At 39.8% G+C, this 22141-nt stretch overlaps 1 protein-coding gene across 2 annotated transcripts in view; it reads left to right on the plus strand.

Moving 5' to 3' along the window:
- Positions 1–2018: 2018 nt before the first annotated feature.
- PLCL1 (phospholipase C like 1 (inactive)) overlaps positions 2019–22141 on the plus strand; it is a 367136-nt gene continuing 347013 nt past the window's right edge. The window contains exon 1 of one of the 2 annotated variants that reach the window (XM_061186078.1): positions 2019–2754. In XM_061186078.1, the coding sequence (XP_061042061.1) occupies positions 2512–2754 (243 nt within the window). In that variant the 5' untranslated portion in view covers positions 2019–2511. The remainder of the gene's footprint in view (positions 2755–22141) is intronic. The other variant, XM_061186085.1, reaches the window with a different exon arrangement.

The raw sequence follows: 22141 nt of genomic DNA on the forward strand, positions 1-22141 counted from the left end.
CAAAAAATTTTGTACACTGCATGCTATACTTTCTGGTTTAGTTTTTTGAAGATCACTGACTGTAAATGTTAGTAAGGTGACACTAATTTTAATATTAAAAAATAATATCAGGATGGTATACACAAACCATTTACATGGGAAATCCCCGTAAATGATATTAATATCATAGAACAAGATAATGAGTGAGATAACCACAGTTTTACATTTCTCAGAGGACAACCCAAGAATGGAATTTTTATGAGGGTAACACAGAAAAATAAAGCTCTGAAAGCAACTGTAGAAGACAGAAATAAAACATAGTAATACTTGAATACCAAAGAAAAAAGTGATAGGTTAAAATAGGTTGTATTTGTGAGTATAGCAAGTAAAAATATTTCTGATGAAGATGAAGGACATGTATGGTTGTTTTAAGTCTGGGTGACCTTCTACTTCCTTCCTCTTGTCTGTGGGTTATAAGGGCAGATCAGTTGAAAGGAAACTAACTGAGTTTCCTCTCCTGTCTTTTACATATGAGAAAGAAAGAAAAAAGCATTTGCTATTATGGATGCAGTTCTCAGAATGTCACTAGAGGGTGGTGTTGGTTCTAAAACCAGAGATTGCTAATCTGGTACATTCATTACCAGGCTGCATTTATATTTAAAGAAAAGGTAAAATCAAGCCTTCTCAGTCTTCCTTAAAAGTTGGTAAATGTCAAGTCTGAAGACTCCCAAGGGCCTCATCCAGTTCTGGCTGCTTGCAGCCCCAGAGGAGCCAGATAAAGTAGTGAAGAGATTACCGGAGGAGTTAAGTGGCAGATTCTAATTTCACCTCTTGCACTGACTAGTAGACAAGAAACTAAAGCTCTCTGGGCCTTCTTCTCATCTGTAAAATAAAAGTGCTGCGCTAGATGATCCCTAAATCCCCTTGCATCTCTAAAATTCTGACATTCTAACAAATTCTGTGTTAAAAGGCTGAAGAATTTCTCATGTTCTTAGTCAAAGGCACAAGTAACATCTCAAATTATAAAATTATTAATAATTAAAATATAATTTAATGTTAGAAATAAGGTTTAACAGAGATTCTAATATTAAAACACCTTTAAATTAAAATGTCAAATCTTCTATCCTACTAGGGAACCTCAGAGCCATCCTTTTTTCACCTATCTGAACATTCTGTGGTTAATTTCACTGCCTTAATGCATCATTCAAGGATATCTCTCCTCTTGCTAACTTGCTGGAAACGAGCAAAATATGTTTATATAGGATTATCTAGAGAAAGGAGGTTGAACCATTCATTATCAAATAGGGATGTTTTAGGATAGAGATTAAATCCCCTACCTCACCTTGTGCTTAGCCAACATGCATCATATCTATGCTTTGTGAGGAGTCACTCTCCAGAGGATTTAGTTGGTTCGGCTTCCTATTACCCTCACCTCTTTTATATGATTCCATTTCCTTGTCATATTTATTCACATTGCAGAGTGAACTGAAGATGTTTACACGAAAACTGAAGCAAATTATCCAACAACAGGGTCCCAGGAAACCCTAGTTTATCTCTGCATGGACTTAACTTCTAAAGGTGAGAGCCTGCAATTAACCCCTGATGGTGCGAAGCTGCGCTCTGCGTCACCCCAAAGGCTTTGACCGTAATACTCAACACCCCATTTCCTCCAAATTGCTTTGCTTTGCAAACGAAGGTTTCCTTTTCCCCGCCTCTGTCCCATCCCCGGATTTTGTTGCATCTTCAGGTTCGTTTCGAACATCGAAACTTCCCAAAATACACACGGAGCGCCTCCGGGTGCGCACACGCGCGCTCTCACACCCCACTCGAGTACACAAGCCCGTCTGGGTCGGCTCCCTGTTAGAGAACACATTCCATTCTTCGCGCTCGGGCCCACCCCTCCCTGGTGGGGATTGGTCGGGTCGACCCCCCCCTCGGCGAGGCGAGGCTCCTAAGAGGCCCAGACGCCTGCCAATCCCCACGGGCTGTCAAAACAAGTCCTTCCCTCCCTGTCACAACACAGCGGAGTGGAGGTCGCCGCCGCCGCCGCCGCCGCTGCCGCAGCCGCCGCACTTCCTGGGGCCACTGCGCCGCCGTCCGCGGGCAGGTGGCTGGTGCGCCGGGCAGCGGTCGCCGGGCTCCAGCCCCTCTCAGGCCGCGCGCGTCCCGGCCTCGGAGGCAGCCCGGCCAGGGGCCCGGTGCCTTTTGTCTGGCGCAGAGCGGGCGTTTGCATCACATTTCGGACACCTCCCTCTCCTTTTCGCCTCTCCTTCTCCCTCCCGCTCACATCTCCTCCTCAGTCCCGCCGCGGTCCCCCCAAGGACTGCCGGCCTCCTGGATCAAAGCCCGCGGACGTCTCTACTCGAGCGATGTCTCCTCTCCAGAAAGTTGCCGCCACCGCCGCCGCCACCGGGCGGTGAAACAAAGTCTGGCACGGTCGCCTCCCGGTGCAGGAGCGCACCCGTGCCCAGCGGCTGGACTCCGCTGCCGGGCGTGCCGCCTCCCCCCGGGGAGCCCGAAACGCGCTCGGCTATGGCCGAGGGCGCAGCCAGCAGGGAGGGTCCAGCGCTAACAGACGCGGCCGGGAGCGAAGACGACCCCCGAGTGGGCCCGGACGCCGCCTCCGGGGACGGCGTGGCGGCGGCCCCTGGGGGCCAGTGGAGGGACCGTCGCAGCGGGGTCGCGCTACCCAGCGCTGCAGGGGCCCCGGCGGACGGCGAGGCCGGCCTCCTGGAGGCTGCGCGGGCGACCCCCCGGCGCAGCAGCATCATCAAGGTAAGCGAGGCCGCGCGGCCCCGGGAGCGTGGGTGTGGATGGCGGACCGTGGATGGGTCACGGGCCGGGGCAGGATGTATGGTGTCCGGAGGCCACGCAGGCTTAGCATTGTTTTCTCCCATCTCCTTCATTACCGAACCTTCCTTCCTTGTCCGGAGGTTCCCAGACTCAGTTCTTGGCTGTGAGAAGCAGAAGTGACTTTTTTTTTCTTGACAGAGGAGGAAAAGTTCCGCTCTGCGTCTTTGCGTTTTGATGGATGCTTTTCCCCATCTTCTCTGAAAGTTTCACTAAGCCGTTGATACAAGGAGGAAGGGAGGACTCGATATAAATGCAGACCCGTGGGATGGTTGTGCACTGCTCTCCAACGAAAAGTTAGGTTTTGCCGTACAGTAAAGGAAATGCACAGTTTACCCTCAAGTGAAACAAAACAAAACAAAACAAAAAAACCCAAACCTTCGAGACTCAAAATGTCCTGAGATCTCACGAAGCGTGAGCTTTCCCCGTAGGCAGGCAGAGTTTTCAGTGGCCCCTGCAGCAAAGTAAAGAGCGATGGTGGAGCCCAGAGTTTCCGCGCTGCAGAGAGCGCAACCGAAAAGCAGCCAATCCACCAAACAGCACCCCGGGTCCTTGTGGTTACCACCACATCCAGGGAAAACGCTTCTCGACCCCTCAACTACCAGTCAGAGTTTCTCTCCATCCATCTTCCTTCCACTTGGGGCTTGTTTCCTGTTTGAGATTTCATCTTGGTTGCATGACATCGGGATAAGGTCCCCTGGAAGTCAGAACCCTTCCACAGGCTTTGGAAAAGGGCCTTTTAGCGTAAATGCACGTGGGTAATCTTGGGTACATGACGTTAAAACCGATCTTGGTAGAACAGTCAGTATGAAACTACTTCCATGTAAAAGTAAGCCAAAGATGATAATGAAGGATGGACTTGGAACTACTTAACTGCAATGTACTTGTGTTAATACATTAAAAACCCTTGCTCAGGTTTAAGCTGTGTATACACCACATAATACGTGTCTCTTTCTCAAGCTCTAAACTAGTGCCGGTGTGGGTAGACTCCTCCCCCAGTCCATCCAGCCAGCTCCAAGTATAGTCTAGGCTTTTCCCCAGTACTGACACATGGAAGTTTAAAGCCAAACACGGAGATTTCTATATTAAAAGAAGAGTGGGTGGTAGTTACAAATGACTTGTAGTAGTTTCTGTTATTTTGTGACTTTTAGATTATGTGAAAAGAAGTGTTCTATTCTGGGTGTGAATTTGGATAAAAAGGAAATGATCACTTTTTTTCCTTTTAACCCACAGGTCAGAAAGCATATTGTTTTGAATCTTAAAAAAACCATCACAATTAGATAGCACACATTTTGGAATCTAAGATATAGACAGTACACGTGTTGTGTGAAAACAAGAGCCTCAAGATAGCTTAAAATATACCATCATAAAAAGCAGTGGGCTTTTTTGTTGTGTTGTAAAAAATGAAAGTAACAGAGCGTAAGGAATATACAAATTCTTGCAGCTAAATTTGCAATTTTTAAATTTTAGTTGTGTGCTGGTTGATAGTCTCAGAAGAGTCCTTGCTGAGTAATGGTGCCTCTGTTGTTGTTGTTGTTGTTTTTATTTTTTATAAATTTATTTATATATTTTTGGCTGTGTTGGGTCTTCGTTTCTGTGCGAGGGCTTTCTCTAGTTGCGGCGAGCGGGGGCTACTCTTCATCGCGGTGCGCGGGCCTCTCACTATCGCGGCCTCTCCTGTTGTGGAGCACAGGCTCCAGACGCGCAGGCTCAGTAGTTGTGGCTCACGGACCCAGTTGCTCCGCGGCATGTGGGATCCTCCCAGACCAGGGCCCAAACCCGTGTGCCCCGCATTGGCAGGCAGATTCTCAACCACTGCGCCACCAGGGAAGCCCACCTCTGTTGTTTTGAAGTTTCTTTTTGTGACAAAAAAGGAGGGAGGCAACAGAGTAGCAGCTTGATTCTTTCCCTATTTAATAGTAAAATAAACATTTAATAAATGACCTTTAAAATTAAAGATACCAGAAAATGAAGTGAATTATTATTATCTTAAACTAGCTCTTATTGAAAAAGTAATATATGCATATGATAAAAACAAATGTTGCAAAGGAGTTTGAAGGGAAAACTCCCAGCCACTCCACATTCCCACTAACATGGTCCACCCCCATAGCTGTTAACACTTTCTTGTGTATCCTTCCAGTAATATTCCATGTATATATAAGCATATGTATCTGTACTTATCTGTGGTGAACTACTGATGCTGCTGATTTATGTAATAAAGTTTCGCTAGAGTTTACAGGCCTCATATCTTCAGATTTGCTCCAAACATTTTGATGTCTAGAGGGTTGTCTAAGGTCATTGTGGTGGGTCTGTTAATCTTCAAGGATAACCTGGTAGGTCATTGGTGGGTAGCGGTCCTTGGGGTCTATTCCCAGAGCCCTTCATTATCTTACAGTGGGGAAAGAGGCAGTTGGTGGACTCTGTGCCACTCCCTCTCTGAGATCAAGGACCTTTCTGTTGACATCTTGAATCTGCTGCCCCGTGGTTTGTTCACTTTAGCATAGTAAAAATGAGAATTTCTAAAAAAGGTCTAGATCATATAAGAAATAAGTAGCACATGTTCTGTATTGAGAAAAGATTGCATTCTTCATAGTGTTGCCAAGAGTTCTTTTTATTTGGCACTGAAACATACACAAAAAAGAAAGGCTTTAGTACATTTTATATTAATCAAACTATTAAATGCTGTTCCAAATAGCCTTAGTACAGGGATAATTGATATTCATGATCATAACTCTGAGCCACTGAAAGATTGTGAATCATCAAATATCAAATTATTTTTAGCTCAATTTGGGTATTGTTTCTAGTCTAATTATTTGACTGCTAATCCTCTATGAACATGGATATTAGATAAATCAGAATAGTGCATTCCTCTATCATGCCAGAAAACAGACTGTCTTGTATATTAATAAGAGGAATGTTTTCAGTAAATTTGCCCTCCCTAATTTGTGAAAATATGTGTTTAGTTGAGAAAACAATTTCCTTCTGAGCTGATGAAAACAATAGCATTTATCTTTACACATCTTTGGAAAGTCGTCTTTCTACTATAATTATGTTTCTTCCCTTATATGCCCAGTCCTAAGTTTTAAAAAATTTAATGTGAGAATTAAACTAGGTTCTCTTTAACCTGTCCATTTTTTCCCTGTGTTTTTCTGTGTGAGTTTTTGGACAGCATTGACGTTGATAAATGTTGCATGTTTTTTGGTAAGTGCATTGTTATATACCACAATATTGCAATAGACTCCATCTTAATTGCTTCTTCATGACTTGTGGTTTAAAATTGCTTCTTCATGACAAGTTAGTTACATGCAAGGTCGATAATATCTAAAAATTATGTACTATTGTACATTCAAATATATTTCTACTTAAGGAATTAGACCATTTAACTATCTGGTACTTGATATCAAATTTATACATTTAAAATATTTAACATTTTAGATTATAGTTTACAGCTCTATAACTCTATAATAGAAATTTTTGGAAATAGAAAGCAGTGTAGCTTATTCCTTATGCCAGATGGCAGGAATTGAGATATAAAAGAGCAGTTGTGGGACTCCCCTGGCCGTCCAGTGGTTAAGACGCTGTGCTTCCAATGCAGGGGGCGCGGGTATGATCCCTGGCTGGGGAACTGAGATCCCACATGCTGTGTGGCCAAAAAAAAAAAAAAGCAGTTGATTTGTCTCCCACTATATGTAATGTATTGAAGAGTTCTACTTTTTTCGATTTCCTTTTGATTCTACTTCAGTATGAATTCTTGAGAAGAAATTATCACTTGGATCCCATGGACATAGGTGTGTGGGATGAAGATAGGAGTTGGAAATGAGGTGCTGAGATGTGCACTGAAGCAGCTAGAGTAGTGACTTCCATGTTGTCCATGTCTCTTATTTTATATCATGGCCAGTCTCATTCTGTCATGTTCATTGTGGGGCTGGTGTAGTGAGTTTCTGAGCTGCAGCCTCAAAAATGCACCTTGGGTACCTGTTGACCCATATAAAAATTATGGCTCTCCTCAAAGGGGCAAGGGAAATTTTATTCACTTTTGTGAAGTGCTGCCTACTATGAGTCAGGTACTAAACTAGGAGCTTTCATACATTATAATCAATCCTCATAGCAAACTCTCTAAGTAGAGAAGGGAGGCATGGACAGCTACTGATACCATGTGGAGTCAGGATTCATACCCATGTCTGCTTAACATGAGAACTTGTGGTCTCATGCTGATTCTCAGATGCAGAAAGCCCATAATCCATGAATACTTTTTTAGGTTAGAAACAACATGAACATCTAAGAAAGTGGCATATTCTTGGGCTCCCAGGCTTGTGGGTAAACTATCTTGTCGCAGCTCCACCTCTCCAATTCAGAACACCTGGAAATGGATGACTCTAGAAAGGGATTGCAGTTGCTTTTGTCTTTGGTCATTTTGTTAGGCCTGTACTGTATTTTAAAAGGTAGAGCAGCTTGGCAGATGTTCTACTTGTTGTCAATATATGAAAGGTATGCCTGTTCTTTTACGCCCGGCCCACTTCTCCCCTGCCCATGCAGACAGTTGAGTTTGTGAAGGATGGTATTCTCTTTTAGACTGATAGATGGGGCATAGGAATATGTATTATTCTAGAGGACTGATGAAATAGGGAATATTGTGTGGGAGCTCTGAAAACATTTTTTATAGGGACAGTTATGAAGGGAATTAAGTGTGATTGAAAAATAACTCAAAAATTTTAGACACATTATAAGTTAAATAGGCTTCTGTAGATTGGTGTGGGAATTAATCAGAATTTATAGACTCTTTTTCCTGTAGAAATATGTGTTAAAAGTTCCAAATAATCAACTTATGGGTGAACTTTGGATAAACAACCTGATTGTACAGCGGGGCTGGCCAGCCTTACTGCGTGCAGTTAGTGTGCCTTGGTTGTTTCAGTCGTGGGTGCTCCTCCTGAGGAATGATTCATAAATAGCGTTGAATTTCTTGTGTGGATTTGTTTTATTATCCCAGTAACTTCAGTTAGAGTGTTTACTTTTCCTGAAATTGCCATAGAAACATGGTCACATTTCACCTTAGAAGTGGTTGCTTCTCATTGTGGTGCCTTTCTGATGTGATTTCTTATAGCATCTCTCAAGAGAATTCAGAATAAAATTTTGATAGAGAGCCTTGTCATGTTTTGATGAGAGATTTTAGAAGTACCTGTTGATTAGTGCTTGCTACTACTATCAGAATTTACAAGAATTTTTTTCCTTCTTGGAAAATATATTAAGGTTTAAAAGGTAGACATTAACTGCATAGCCACTGAGAGGTCAAACATACATTGCAATTAAGACTGAAGAGTTGTTTTCCCAGCCTTTCCCCTTTTACAGTAGAGAAAAAAAGGTAATTAAATTTTGTACAGTAAAATGTCAATTGAACATTTATTACCAAATAACACCTCAGGCACCACAAGGTATTATGAGAAGACATCAGGGACAGCCGACTTTACCTTTGGTGCTACTGAACAAACAATCCATTAATGCTTCTAGGTAATGCCAGAGCAACTGGTCAGGCAGCATGCTGGGGAGTAATTCAAAGAAAGAATTACAGCAGGCTTCCCTGCTCCCCCAGTGACTGCTCAGCTTCAATAACTGTGAGCATTAAACATAATTCCATTTTCAGGAGCAATGTCTAAACTGAGACCTGTATAAGATTGTACATTAAAAAAATTATCCAGCTGAAAATGACTAAACAGAAGTAAGAAGCAGGAGTAAAGTTCCTTTTTGAGTTTTCCATTGGGATCTCAACACTAGTAAATGAACCATTGTTTATTAGATGGGGAGAGAGAATAATTTGATTACACTTCCAGTCTAAATCTAAGGTAATAAATCAGTAAACCTATTACAGTGGAACCTGTGAGTTCTACAAAATCTCATATTTTGATGTTTTCTAATAATGTAAGAAAGGTTTATTTGTAGTTTTATCAAATCTTATTTATCTTTGCATCCCCAGTTCATCTCTGTATCCCAGTTCCTGTAAAGGTTATGATAGACAGAATTTATTATAATTAATGAGTATACTAAATTGATAAAAACAATTAGAGCTGAATGGTCAAGTTCTATAATGACAACATTGTTTTGTTTTAATTCTTGGCCAATGTATTGTGTATTTCAGCTAACATTAGATGGCAACAAAATTATAGTGTGGCAAAGTATTGGAATAGTCCTTTGGATTTAAAATTGGATTTGATTTCTAGTTTAATTTGTAACATTTTATGTGGATGTGTTGAAGAGAGATATAATGTAGTTTATTTTCAACAGTACCATTTTAACTTACCTCACTAATAATTAAACTAACATTATTTTGAGATAAGTAGGATTGTACATTGTGAGTAGAAAAGAATCATATTTATATTATCATTATCACTCCAGGAAGAAGAAAGGCAAGTTAATTTTGAAAAGAGTATAATCCATCCAAAACAAAACAACATAACAACTAAACTATTTTAGTAAGTGTGCTTAGTTCCCAAAGATTTCTTAATTTGTATTTGTGAATTTATGATACCTGTTACTGGCAAGGATATTTTGTTTTTCCTTAACCACACAACTTTGTATTCAATAGTTTGAAATCTTTGAAAGATAATATCTGCTTTCTTAACTCTTTCACACTGACTTGTTCAGAAGCCTGTTAAAAGGTGCTAAATCTATACTAGACTAAGCTCAGGCAGTATGTATAAGTAGGCACACTTGTATCATTGTATGGTACTATGTAATGGTTAGAAATGGTAGATTATATTCAGAACACCTTGCCTGTGAGATGTTGAGGAAGATAAATGCACAAGGAAGTAAAAAAGAGACAAAAAACAAACAAACAAAAAAACCCCTTCACTGTTAGCTGGGACCAAGATTACAAGGCAGAACTCTAGAAAGCTGGACCTGATCATTTTGTAGGTACTTTTCTCTAAGGCTCAAGTGATTTCAAACCAAAGCAGGCCAAATAGCTTGTGTTCTTAAAGCCCATATCTTCCATCTCAGATCTGACAGCTGATGATGAGGGTGGGCTGCTCAGGAGCTCACCCCATCGGGCTAGAGAATAAGGAATCAACAGGAGGAGAATGTGTTTCCCTTCCAAACCTGTCTTGGCTCAGGCTGGGTTAGGGTCTGGCTCAGGAAAAGGGCAACTGTGTGGGAAGAGTGAGTGTAAACTGCCTTGCTCTGCTCCCCTTCAGGTCAGCACGTTGTTGGGTGAGGGGAGAAAGAGGATACCACGCCATGTGCACTCTGACCTTTATTTCCTTTGAAAACTTCACCTCCACAAAACAGAGTCTATCAATGTCCTTGAACTTGCAGTCTTGTAACCATTTATCATGACTAATTTTTGGAGGAGGTAGTAGGGGCAGAAGTGGAGGATAAAGGTTGGCAGAGTCTGTGCTCCCCCTGGAGACTGACATGCAAGATGCAAAGACATCTTCAGCATTTAGTGAACTCCCCTTTTGAAATACTTTGGAATTATTGATTCCATGCTATAATTAAATATTATATATTTAGATATGTTATTAATAATTAAATGCTTTATTTTTATGTTTACTCTAATAGATAAAACACCTAGTACATCTTGCAGAGATTTTCCTATTGAGAAATTTTCTTATAGTAATAACAAATGCTTATATAAGTTGTATTATGAGTCTGGCATTGTTCAATTAATGTGTATTAATTCATTCAATCCTCACAATAACCATATGAGTTTAGTATTTTTAATTGTTATTTCCCTTTTTACAGTTGGAGAGATACGACTTGCCTAAGGTCACACAGCTAGTAAATGCAGAGCCAGGAAATGGACCCAAATGGTCTAGCTCCAGAGGTTGCTTTTAATCTTTATGCTGTACATCCTCTTAAGTAATATTGATTTAAACCTTAGCTAGTATGCATGAAATAGCAGACATTATATAGCTACCTTAAAAACCAAGTTTAGCTGACAAATCGAAAAGAAACAATTCTGAAAACAACTTTGGGAAACTCTGATAAGGATTCTTTGATTATGTTTTTTTAGCTTCTTAACCTTTCATGTAAAATACCCATGACTTTACAATAATATCGTACGCCACTTTCCCTTGAGATGACTGGAACTCCTCTTAGTACATTTTTACTCTTTTATCAGAATTAGCATCTTTACCATGTAGCAAGAATTTATGATCCAACTTTGCTGTAAATTACACAGGCTAAGGATGGACTGTTTTTTAATCAATGCAAACTGATATGATTTATTTTATAGTTTGATAGTTTTGTCTTCCAGCATCAATAAATCAGTAAGGAGTATCTGAGTTTCTAATCCAAGGAAGTTGGAATTTTGATAAGTGGTAGTGGTATGATGCTTTATTATTAATATTTCTTCCCAATTACATTTGAGGTAGGTGAGTTCATCACACATATGAGGAATATTTGAGGAATTCCATTAAACTGAAAGTCTGTTTAATCATTTAATTCCTTTTTTGGGGGGTGGAAATTCCAAAAAAAAATGGGAAATTTAAATATGTGAGTATGTCATGAAATTACTGTGCTTGTGACTACTTTATTGTGTTGATGGTAGTGAGTCCATTCTGCTATGCAGAGATACAGTACCATGGCCAAAGCGTACGCAGAGGTTTGTCCCCATCACTTGGAGACTGGCCAGGTGTTAAAAGCACAGTCAGCTCTCTTGTTGAAACACTCCTCATATGTCAGGTTTAATTACCTATCTGCTGTTATATTAAATTATTGAGAGGACATAGGACTTTGGCTTTTTCTTTCTCTTCTCTCTCTCTCTCTTTTTTTCTTTTGCAGCATTTGCACAATAAGGTGTTTAGTCACATTCTCTTAAAGTGGAATTTTTTTTTTTGGAAAAAACAATGAAGCTTTCCCCAAACATCTGAAATTTACAAGAAATATTTTCCTAATACCTTCTCATGTTCAGTTAGTATGGAACCACTTCATGCTAGACACATTGGAAGTCAGAAGGCTCAACAGCAGGTGACCTTCTTTTCCCCAGCTTTATATCCTACAGCTGGGATGATGGTCTTTATCCCAAGACATATTTTTTATGAAAGTAACTGCGTGGGCTATGAGAAGCCACGCTCAGAAATGTTAGCCAAACTCAGAAAAGTTTGATCAGAAGTTGAGATTTTTGTGGTTTGGGGAGAAGAGAAAGAGGATCAATGTGTGCTAAAGAGAATGGAGTTGGATGGGACCATGTTTATAAATGGACAAAGTAATGCTTCAACAAATAGCTCTCTACCTGGGTCATTCTGCCAGAAGTTGTACATTTGGGAATTCAAATTTTGGGGATTTTGATGGCTTTTTGGTTCTTCTGGAGAGTCTTTTAACTAATTAACACCTCACACCTTAACACACCTAATAGTGAATACTCAGCTTAGGGCCCTTTGAGCCTAGAGATTCCTGGGAAGGATCTAAGAAGAACTGGTCTAGTTTGTTGGTGGGAATGCATGGCATTAAAGACAAGTTTTGTCTATTTTTCTGTTTTTCTAGCCCTAGCCCTAAGAAAGTCCAAGGAAATTCTTCATAGTTGCAGCCTTAGCATGACAGGGTCACCAATACAGAGAAATGGCTTCTGGTAAACAAGATATCATAGAAGTTGGTATAACAGGATGGAAGTAGTTGTGAGTGCTGGAATTAGCCATCACAGCTTAAAACAAAAGACTCTTAAGATTCCACAGACTCAGGGGACCGTGAACTGTTGTGTTCAGCCGCCATTTCCAGTCTTGCGGAGAGGCAGCCTTTACTACTGCTCTTGTCCACCCCTTTTCCCCAGGCTAAATAAGGGGAGGACTTCGAGGGAGGAGGTAACCTTGGAAGGGGGTTATGGTTTCTGAAGAGAGCCTGTTCCTTCCACTTTCCTCATTTTGGGTGGAAGAGCTCATGACCCTTTCTGAAGTTGAGAGAGAAAGCACTCAAGAGAATCATGTGTAAAGATCGGGCAGGTGATGGTGGTGGCATGGAACAGTTCCCCTCTCCACCAAGTCTCCCTGTAAGTTGGGACTGATGCTCATCTCTTCTCTGGAAGATACTGAATTACCAGACCATCAGAGCCCTGATGCCATCCTGATTGTGGAGGAAGATGGCCGGGCATCTTGCTGTGCCCTACCCAAAGAACCCATTTGAGCATAGGGACTCTAGTAACAAGAGGCTGGGGCAGGGGCTGGGTAAGTGGTGGCAGGAAGAGGTCAGTGTCCAAGCCGGATTTCTAAAACCAATATGATGAATGTGCAGGAAGAAGGGCACTATGGAGAACCATCAACTCCATGCAGAGTCAGCATTTGCATGCCTGCCTCACAGAGAGAACCAACAGTAAGTTCAGTGTTAACCTGAGGAGCAGAGAAAGCCAACGCAGTGGGGCCTTCAACATCCCTATGATGCCACCTATGGGGAGACCGTGGCCTTTCCTATGCCTCCTCCAGCCCAACCCTAGAAGGGAAGTGTAGGGAGGAAGAGAAAGAGAGAAGCAGGTAGACTAGACCTACCCCCAGCCACGGCAACTACCACCACCATTTTAGCTCACTTTGGGGGCTATGGGATGGAAAGAGGACCTTGAATTGAACATGAAATTGAAATTTTAAAATGAATAGGAAAGAGTTTTTAAGGACTTGAAAGAACCCTTCTAATAACTGAAAGAGACTGAAACATTGTGGAATCTGAGTGAGTTCAGTTATTAGTGGTAACTGGAGTACTCAGGGGCAAGGGGATCTGAGATGGCATAGTTGGGAGGGAGCAGTTGTGGGAAATATAAAACTCACTTGTTTGTACTCCAGCAACTTAAGACTGCTTAATTATCCAATTACATTATTATAGAATTGGAGAGCTTGAGATCATTCTCTAATTCTACCCCTTCACTTACCAAGCATGTCTAAGAACGGGAGAAGGATGGGAGAGATGGTCCACCATCTCTCCCATTCTTCCAGGGAGCCACTAGAGAGATTGTTTATGACACCATGGATAGGTTATGGAGGCTTCTTTTACAATTTCATGGTATAGAATAATAACAGGCACGAACATTGTCAAGATCTTACATTATTTTTAATTCTTACAAGAGTCTGACAAGACATAGCTATGGTTTTCATTTCAACCTTACAGAAAAGGAAGCCAAGGCTCTGAGAGGTAGAGAAACTTGTTCCAGGTCTTGCAGATATTAAGTCTGTGTGTCTTTGGTAGGGTAGGGGTGGGGGAGGGCAGAATTTTTTCCTCCCTATTTTCTTTATCCCTCAAACCTGCAACCCCCACTATCCCAAATTTTCAAAAACAAACAATTATTTAAGAATATGTTGATCTGGTTGCATGGGGCCAGTGTTAAAACTAAGTTAAGGTGGTTCAACCCTCCATTGTTCTGCAGTGAAAGCAACCACCACATCTACTGTGTTAGGGGCACATATTTCAGTTGAAAGTCAGAAGGATCTAAGAAATAACAGTAGATTTGAGGGGATTGTTTTGGCATACCTTCTAGATTGCAGGTTTGGGTTTCTTACTCTTCAAAACCTACGTTTTAGAAACCCTAAATATTAGTTTTCTATTGTTGCTTTGACAAATTATCATAGTGTCTTCAAACATAAATTTATTATATTACAGTTCTAGAGGTCTGTAGTCTGAAATGTGTCTCGCTTCGCTAAAATCAAGGTATTGGCAGGGCTGTGTTCCTTTTTGGAGGTTCTAGGGGAAAATCCTTTTTCTTGCCCCTTTCAGCTTCTAGAATCTGCTGCATTCTTTGGATCACGGCCCCTTCTGTTTTCAAAGTCCAGCAACAGCCAGCGTAGTCTTTCTCGTCTCACACCACCTTTAACTTTTAGTTTTTATCCCGCCCCATTCTAAATCTTCTGTCTCCCTCTTCCATATTTAAGGATCCTTTTGATTGCATTGGGTTCACCCAGATAATCCAAGATAATCTTCCTATTTTAAAGTCAGTTGATTAGTAATCTTAATTCCATCTGTAATCTTAATTCCCCTTTGCCATGGAACCTAACATATTCACCGGTTCTGGGGAATAGGACATAAAGATCTTTGGAGACCATTATTCTATCATATCCTGGTTTTAGAACTAGGTCATTGTTGTAGTGATGATTTTTTTTCCCATTCCAGATGAATTTTATTAGATTCTTTAAATACAAATACAATTTGTTACCAATATGAACAGTCCACTGGATTAAGATTTAGGATTTTGATAGTAGTGTTAATAAAAAACAATTAGTTTATGGATTTTGTGAACATTTCATTTCTAACTGCATCTGCATTTTTACATGATATACTTTTTATACATTAATATATAGAGCTTTAATAGAAAATTAAACTAAAATATCCTTAGAGTTTACCTCATAATAGTTGAATCTACCTCTTTACAGATTTGGAAACTGAGACTTAGGGGGATTACTGACTTCCACAAATCATAAAGCAAATTGGTGGAGAACTGGTACCAACATCTTTCAACTTTTTATGACCTCAACTTCGTAAGATTTAAAAAGAAGGAGATTCAGATTTCTGGATTTTATTCTTAATATATCCTTCACAAGAACTGAAGAATGACTTTCAGGTTCTCACAACATTCTTGTGCATTTGATTTGGTTCTGAGTAAAATGTACTTCTGAAAACTCTCTGGGAAAATTGATTCAACTGATCTGTTTTGGGCAGATATCCTCTACTATCTTCACTGTTAAAAGTATAAAACTTTATAAATTATAATTGGAAAAAAGAGATGATGTTCCAGACAGAGGAAGATTTTTTTGTGGTTAAAGATGTGGGTCTTCTCTCTTTTTTTCTTTGAGAGGTATTTTGATGAGTCCTGGTGGCTAGTGTGTAAGATCAATTATTTATTTTACCTGCTTTCAACTTAATTGAATAAGTTTCATTAGAAGAATCATATTGTGGAAGCTACTCATAACAGCCATACACAAAACACACACTTACCGGGGTCATTACCTGTATTCCTGTATGTATTGTCAGAGGAAAGGAGTTTCCAGCCTGTATGGCAATGCAAGATGTTAAAATAAGAATAAAGCCCACAGTTTCCTCAGTGGTGCATATATTAAAGAGTAATTTCCAGGCAAGCTCACATCATAGAGAACCAATTCCTGTCTGGTTTCATGGATAGTAAGACCAGCTTATGGAATGTTTTCCATTGTATAAAGCCTGTTAAAAGCCAGAAGAGGAAAATAGCATTCTCTACTGACATTGGGATCAACTGAGGATGGGGTGGGTTTAGTGGCATTAAATAAAATTTAAAAAGTTGGAATCATAATTTTAAAAAATCCTGGATGTGGATATTAGATATTTATTTATATAAAATGAAAACTTTGCTCCAGATATTTTTGTTGTTCTGAACTTCAAGAAAAGTCTGGAGAAACCAAACTGTGACTTACGTCCTTTAACAACTATGTCTAATATGTTATTTTCTTTTAAAAATCTGCTTTCTTACAAGGTACAAAACATTGCTCTGAGGCTTTTTATGGACATAAAAGCTCAACTTTGTGTTTATCTGATTATGTCTTAGATCCTTCTGAACTCTTATTCATGGTTTCAGTTTTGACAGTTGAAAATGACTTGAACATTTTAAAGGACAAGTAGATGACTAAGGTAGATTATTTGTCTTATCCCTATAAGGATCTTGATACTATGACCCTCGACGGACTGTCTTTGTAGTTTTCTTCAAGTACTCTTCTTCTTTTATAATTTGGCTGTTTTCCTTCGTAAACTATTCTGTTTCTATCTTCCAGAAGTGTATCATTGGTGGTACAAACATAAGCATTGTTTGCTTTAGATGGCTGGCTCGACCTACATCAGAATTTTAACTTTCACTATTAAAAGTCTTTATTAAAAGAGGAATTTAGCTGAGAATATTTATACACAAATCTCTGAGCCTTTGAAATGAGGGAGTTCATTCTCCATATTTATAAATACTTGCATTTATTGGGAAGCTAAGTTGCTCTATGAAACATATGTTTTCTTGAACAAGATAGAAGTTTATTTCTCTAATAACATTCCATAACTAGGCTGTTTCTTCTGAATCAGGTAAGTGGCTCTGATCCATAAAATAATTCAGGGATACAGTTTCCTTTTGTCTTCCTTTTGGCCATCCTTTAGGATGTTGTTTTGTCCCTTTGATTAAACTGGCCCACTACCACATCCCCCTTCCGTCCCACAGGAAGGGGGAAAAAGAAAGTGGGGGGCAAGCAGTTTGCTTTTAAGGAAGTTATCTGTAAGTTGCACATATCACTTCTACTTTTATCCCATTGGCCTGTTAACGATATAGCTATACCCAGCTGGGAAATGTAGTCTCTATCTAGGTAGTTATGTGCTCAGCTTAAAGTTTAGGAGATTCTTATTAGTAAAATGAAGAAAAAGAGACTGTAAGTTTTGTTAAGGTTAAAATAATTAGTCATAGAAAATATTCTTAACTGGAGAAGGAATCAAAGTGTTTTGTGATATGAGGGAGTTAAACGTGACTCTGATATGTTTTTAGGTTCCCACTGTTTGATCTGGTTAGGGCAACTGATGAGAACATGGCTCATGTGCTACTAGGTCCTATTCCAATACCTGTATGAACCAGTTAACTTCAAAATTATGTTTCACAGGCATGAACCACACTTTGCATCCTGAATTGCAAATTCATACCATATGTGAAATACAGAGAAACCCCAAACAAGGACAATCCAGGATATCTCGAGTAACTACCGTGTACCATACATGGTGGGAAAGAATCTGATGGACTGTCTTAGGTGAGCATTTGGAGGGTGTCAGGTGCATAACTGCACTAGAGTAGGAGCCTCTGTAGATGTGGGGATAGTGGCCTCTAGTCAGCAAGGAGCTCCCTTTCTTACAAGGGAGCCAATTCCATTTTCAGGCTGCTTTTGTTCTTTGAAAAATTCTTATGTTGAGCCCAAATCCAATTCTTCTCTGATGCATTTCCTAGTCAGTCCGATTTCTCCCTCAGGAGCTAGAAAGAGTAAGTGAAATACTCATGTGACAACTCTTGACATAGTTGAAGGGAGTTATATGGATGTCTCCTCCCACACTCCCACCATAGTAGTGACCCCTGACATTTATTGAGTGCTTACCATGTGCCAGACACTGTTCTAAGCACTTTACATGTATTAACTAATATAGTTCTCACTAGGTTTATGAAGTGGCGGATATCTACCCTATTTCACAGATGAGGAGATTGAGGGACAGGCAGGTTAAATAACATGCTCAGATTCACATAGCAAATAAGTGGTATGTTCTGATTTGGCAGTGTTCTGTTTAAAATGTTGTTCCTAGACTACAACATTGGTTACAATACTAGGGGCACTGTGGTCCACTATAGTGGACTGTTTTACTGGAGGCTGTATTTCTATGAATATAATCATCAGGGGAATTTTCTTTCTGGGGAAAAAAAAACCCCAACATGTTCCATTGACAGCAGTTCAGCAAGTTGTCTTTGTATTCCAGATGCTGTGCTTCTGAATTTGGGAGGATCTGATGGGTTGAATGAAGGCAGGCTTGATATGGCAGCTGCATTCAGTTTAATATGATATATAAAGGCATTGTATTTCTCTTAAATAGGGACATAATAGGTAAAAAAAAATAGTAGTTAAGATTTTCTTAATAGCTGTGTGAAACAATGGAGGTAAATTGGGATTAAGAGAATGACTAGAAGTTTCCAGAATTAGGTGCTAAGTCTAGGAGGTAATATAGCACTGCCATTAAAAGGGTAGGCCCTAGAATTGGACTACCAGAGTTGGAATCCCGATTCTCTACTTATTAGCTCTGTGATATCAGGCATGTAGCTTAATCTCTTTGACCCTCCTTCAGCTTCATGATTGTAGTAGAACCCACCTCATAGGGTGGTTGGGAGGATTAAATGAGAGGAGTCATGTAGAGTGCTTAGCTACTACTTAGCACGTAGTAGACAGTCAATAAATGTTAGTTATTATAACTTGGAAATGGAAAAGATAAAATCTGAGACTAGTGTTGAGGTACAAATAGTCAGGACTTTTCAAAGACATAAAGGAATAAAGGAATCATTAAATGAAAATAATTCTTAAGATTTTGGTCACAGAGGGCTTTGAAGAGAGTGGTATCTTTGAGTCATGGAGCAAAACCTGTCTTGTGGCTGCTGTGTATAACCTGATTAGGGTTGGGGTGTTCACCTTTCTAAAGTGATGGGAACTCCACTGTTTCTGCTCATGGTCTTTGGAGTTGTAGAGATTAGTTATCATTGTTTTTGCTCTGATTTCTTGCAGCATTACAAAGAAAAATGCACAGAAACTTTGATTTTAATTGATATAGTCAGTTATTAAAAAAGAAAAAACAAACCTGCCCATTCCTACCAAAAAAGTTCTGTAAACCAACCAGCAGTATTTCTAATTGTTACCCTCTTTACTCCTTCTTGACAAGACAATTGCACAGGTTTTGCTAGAGGGTCAAGTTTGTGCAAAGATGGGTTTCAACTTCCTCAAATTCTAGACTAAAAGAGTGAGCTATATGTGAAAGTTCAACTTAGTTCAGCAAATGGTTTTTAAGTACTTACTGACACAGTGCTGTGTGCTCGGCTTTGATTATTCTCTTGTCTAAAAATCTCATAATAATTAATTTTTTTTGCTTCAAGTTGATTGAAATTTTAGAAAAAGCTCCCATAACCTCCACCTTGGCACTTACTCAGCCTTAAGGGACACTTAAAACTTGATAAAGACATCTATTAGAAATAGCTTCCTCATTAATTTAGCTAAACCTTTCACATTTCAATTTCACTTTACAATTCAACTAAATCTTTGCTTTCATTAAACAAAGACCTCTCACAGCTAATTACTTCTGACTCCTTTTTTTCTCCTGGAATTAGGCTCATTTTGGGAAAGTTTGTGAATATAAACAAAATGAGAATGAAAACTTGACTCAAAGTATTAAAAAAATCATGTCTGACTCAGACTCAGGTTTACTGTGTGTTTAAATTTGTTTTCCTTGTTAGGCTGTAAATTCCTTAAAAGGAAGAACTCATTCAAACCTCTCAGTTTGTGGTCTCTAAAAGAGAGGGTATAATGCTCTGTAAAAATGGGGACCTTGAGCTGTGTGACACTTCTCCACTTGCAGACCATTCAGAAGAGGACTTGGAGAAATGGTGGAGCACAAGATGGAAAAAAGCCTTGGTCTCTTAACCACCATGTGGAAGCTTATCTCCTGACACTTAATGATTGGAGATTGGCTTCCTGGCAACTGCTGAGCAGGCTTGACATTTAAAACAGACATAGCCGTGTGGCTGACAGGGTCTTGGTGCTCTGGCCTGGTGTCAGGTCTGAGCCTCTGAGGTGGGAGAGCCGAGTTCAGGACATTAGACCACCAGAGACATCCCGGCCCCATGTAATATCAATCAGCGAGAGCTCTCCCAGAGATCTCCGTCTCAATACTAAAACCCAGCTCCACCCAACGGCCAGCAAGCTCCAGTGCTGTATACCCTATGCCAAACAACTGGCAAGACAGGAACACAAACCCACCCATTAGCAGAGAGGCTGCCTAAAATCATAATAAGTTCACAGACACCCCAAAACACATCTCTGGATGTGGCCCTGCCCACCAGAAAGATAAGATCCAGCCCCACCCACCAGAACACAGGCACCACTCCCTGCCACCAGGAAACCTACACAAGCCACTGAACCAACCTCACCCACTGGTAGCAGACACCAAAAACAACGGGAACTACGAACCTGCAGCCTGCGAAAAGGAGACCCCAAATACATTAAGTTAAACAAAATGAGAAGACAGAGAAATATGCAGCAGATGAAGGAACAAGGTAAAAACCCACCAGACCGAACAAACGAAGAGGAAATAGGCAGTCTACCTGAAAAAGAATTCAGAGTAATGATAGTAAAGATGATCCAAAAGCTTGGAAATAGAATGGAGAAAATACAAGAAACATTTAATAAGGACCTAGAAGAACTAAAGAGCAAACAAACAATGATGAACAAGACAATAAATGAAATTAAAAATTCTCTAGAAGGGATCAATAGCAGAATAACTGAGGCAGAAGAACAGATACGTAACCTGGAAGATAAAATAGTGGAAATAACTACCGCAGAGCAGAATAAAGAAAAAAGAATGAAAAGAATTGAGGACAGTCTCAGAGACCTCTGGGACAACATTAAACACACCAACATTCAAATGTTAAGGGTCCCAGAATAAGAAGAGAAAAAGAAAGGGTCTGAGAAAATATTTGAAGAGATTATAGTTGAAACTTCCCTAACATAGGAAAGGAAAGAGTCAGTCAAGTCCAGGAAGTGCAGAGAGTCCTATACAGGATAAATCCAAGGAGAAACACACCAAGACACATATTAATCAAACTATCAAAAATTAAATACAAATAAAAAATATTAAAAGCAGCAAGGGAAAAGCAGCAAATAACATATGAGGGAATCCCCATAAGGTTAACAGCTTATCCTTCAGCAGAAACTCTGCAAGCCAGAAGGGAGTGACAGGACATATTTAAAGTGATGAAAGGGAGAAACCTACAACCAAGATTACTCTACCCAGCAAGGATCTCGTTCACATTTGATGGAGAAATTAAAACCTTTACAGACAAGCAAAAGTTAAAGAGAATTCACCGCCACCAAACCAGCTTTACAACAAATGCTAAAGGAGCTTCTCTAGGCAGGAAACACAAGAGAAGGAAAGGCCTACAAAAACAAACCCAAAACAATTAAGAAAATGGTAATAGGAATATACATATCGATATTACCTTAAATGTAAATGGATTAAATGCTCCAATCAAAAGACATAGACTGGCTGAATGGATACAAAAACAAGACCTGTACATATGCTGTCTACAGAGACCCACTTCAGACCTAGGGATACTTACAGACTGAAAGTGAGGGGATGGAAAAAGATATTCCATACAAATGGAAATCAAAAGAAAGCTGGAGTAGCAATTCTCATATTAGACAAAATAGACTTTAACATAAAGACAATTACAAGAGACAAAGAAGGACACTACATAATGATCAAGGGATCAATCCAAGAAGAAGATATGACAATTGTATATATTTATGCACCCAACATAGGAGCACCTCAGTACATAAGGCAAATGCTAACAGCCATAAAAGGGGAAATCAACAGAAACACAATCATAGTAGGGGACTTTAACACCCCACTTTCACCAATGGACACATCATCCAAAATGAAAATAAATAAGGAAACACAAGCTTTAAATGACACATTAAACAAGATGGACTTAATTGATATTTATAGGACATTCCATCCAAAAACAACAGAATACACTTTCTTCTTAAGTGCTCATGGAACATTCTCCAGGATAGATCATATCTTGGGTCACAAATCAAGCCTTGGTAAATTTAAG

Source organism: Eubalaena glacialis, chromosome 1, assembly GCF_028564815.1.
Source record: "Eubalaena glacialis isolate mEubGla1 chromosome 1, mEubGla1.1.hap2.+ XY, whole genome shotgun sequence".
NCBI classification, from domain to species: Eukaryota; Metazoa; Chordata; class Mammalia; order Artiodactyla; family Balaenidae; genus Eubalaena; species Eubalaena glacialis.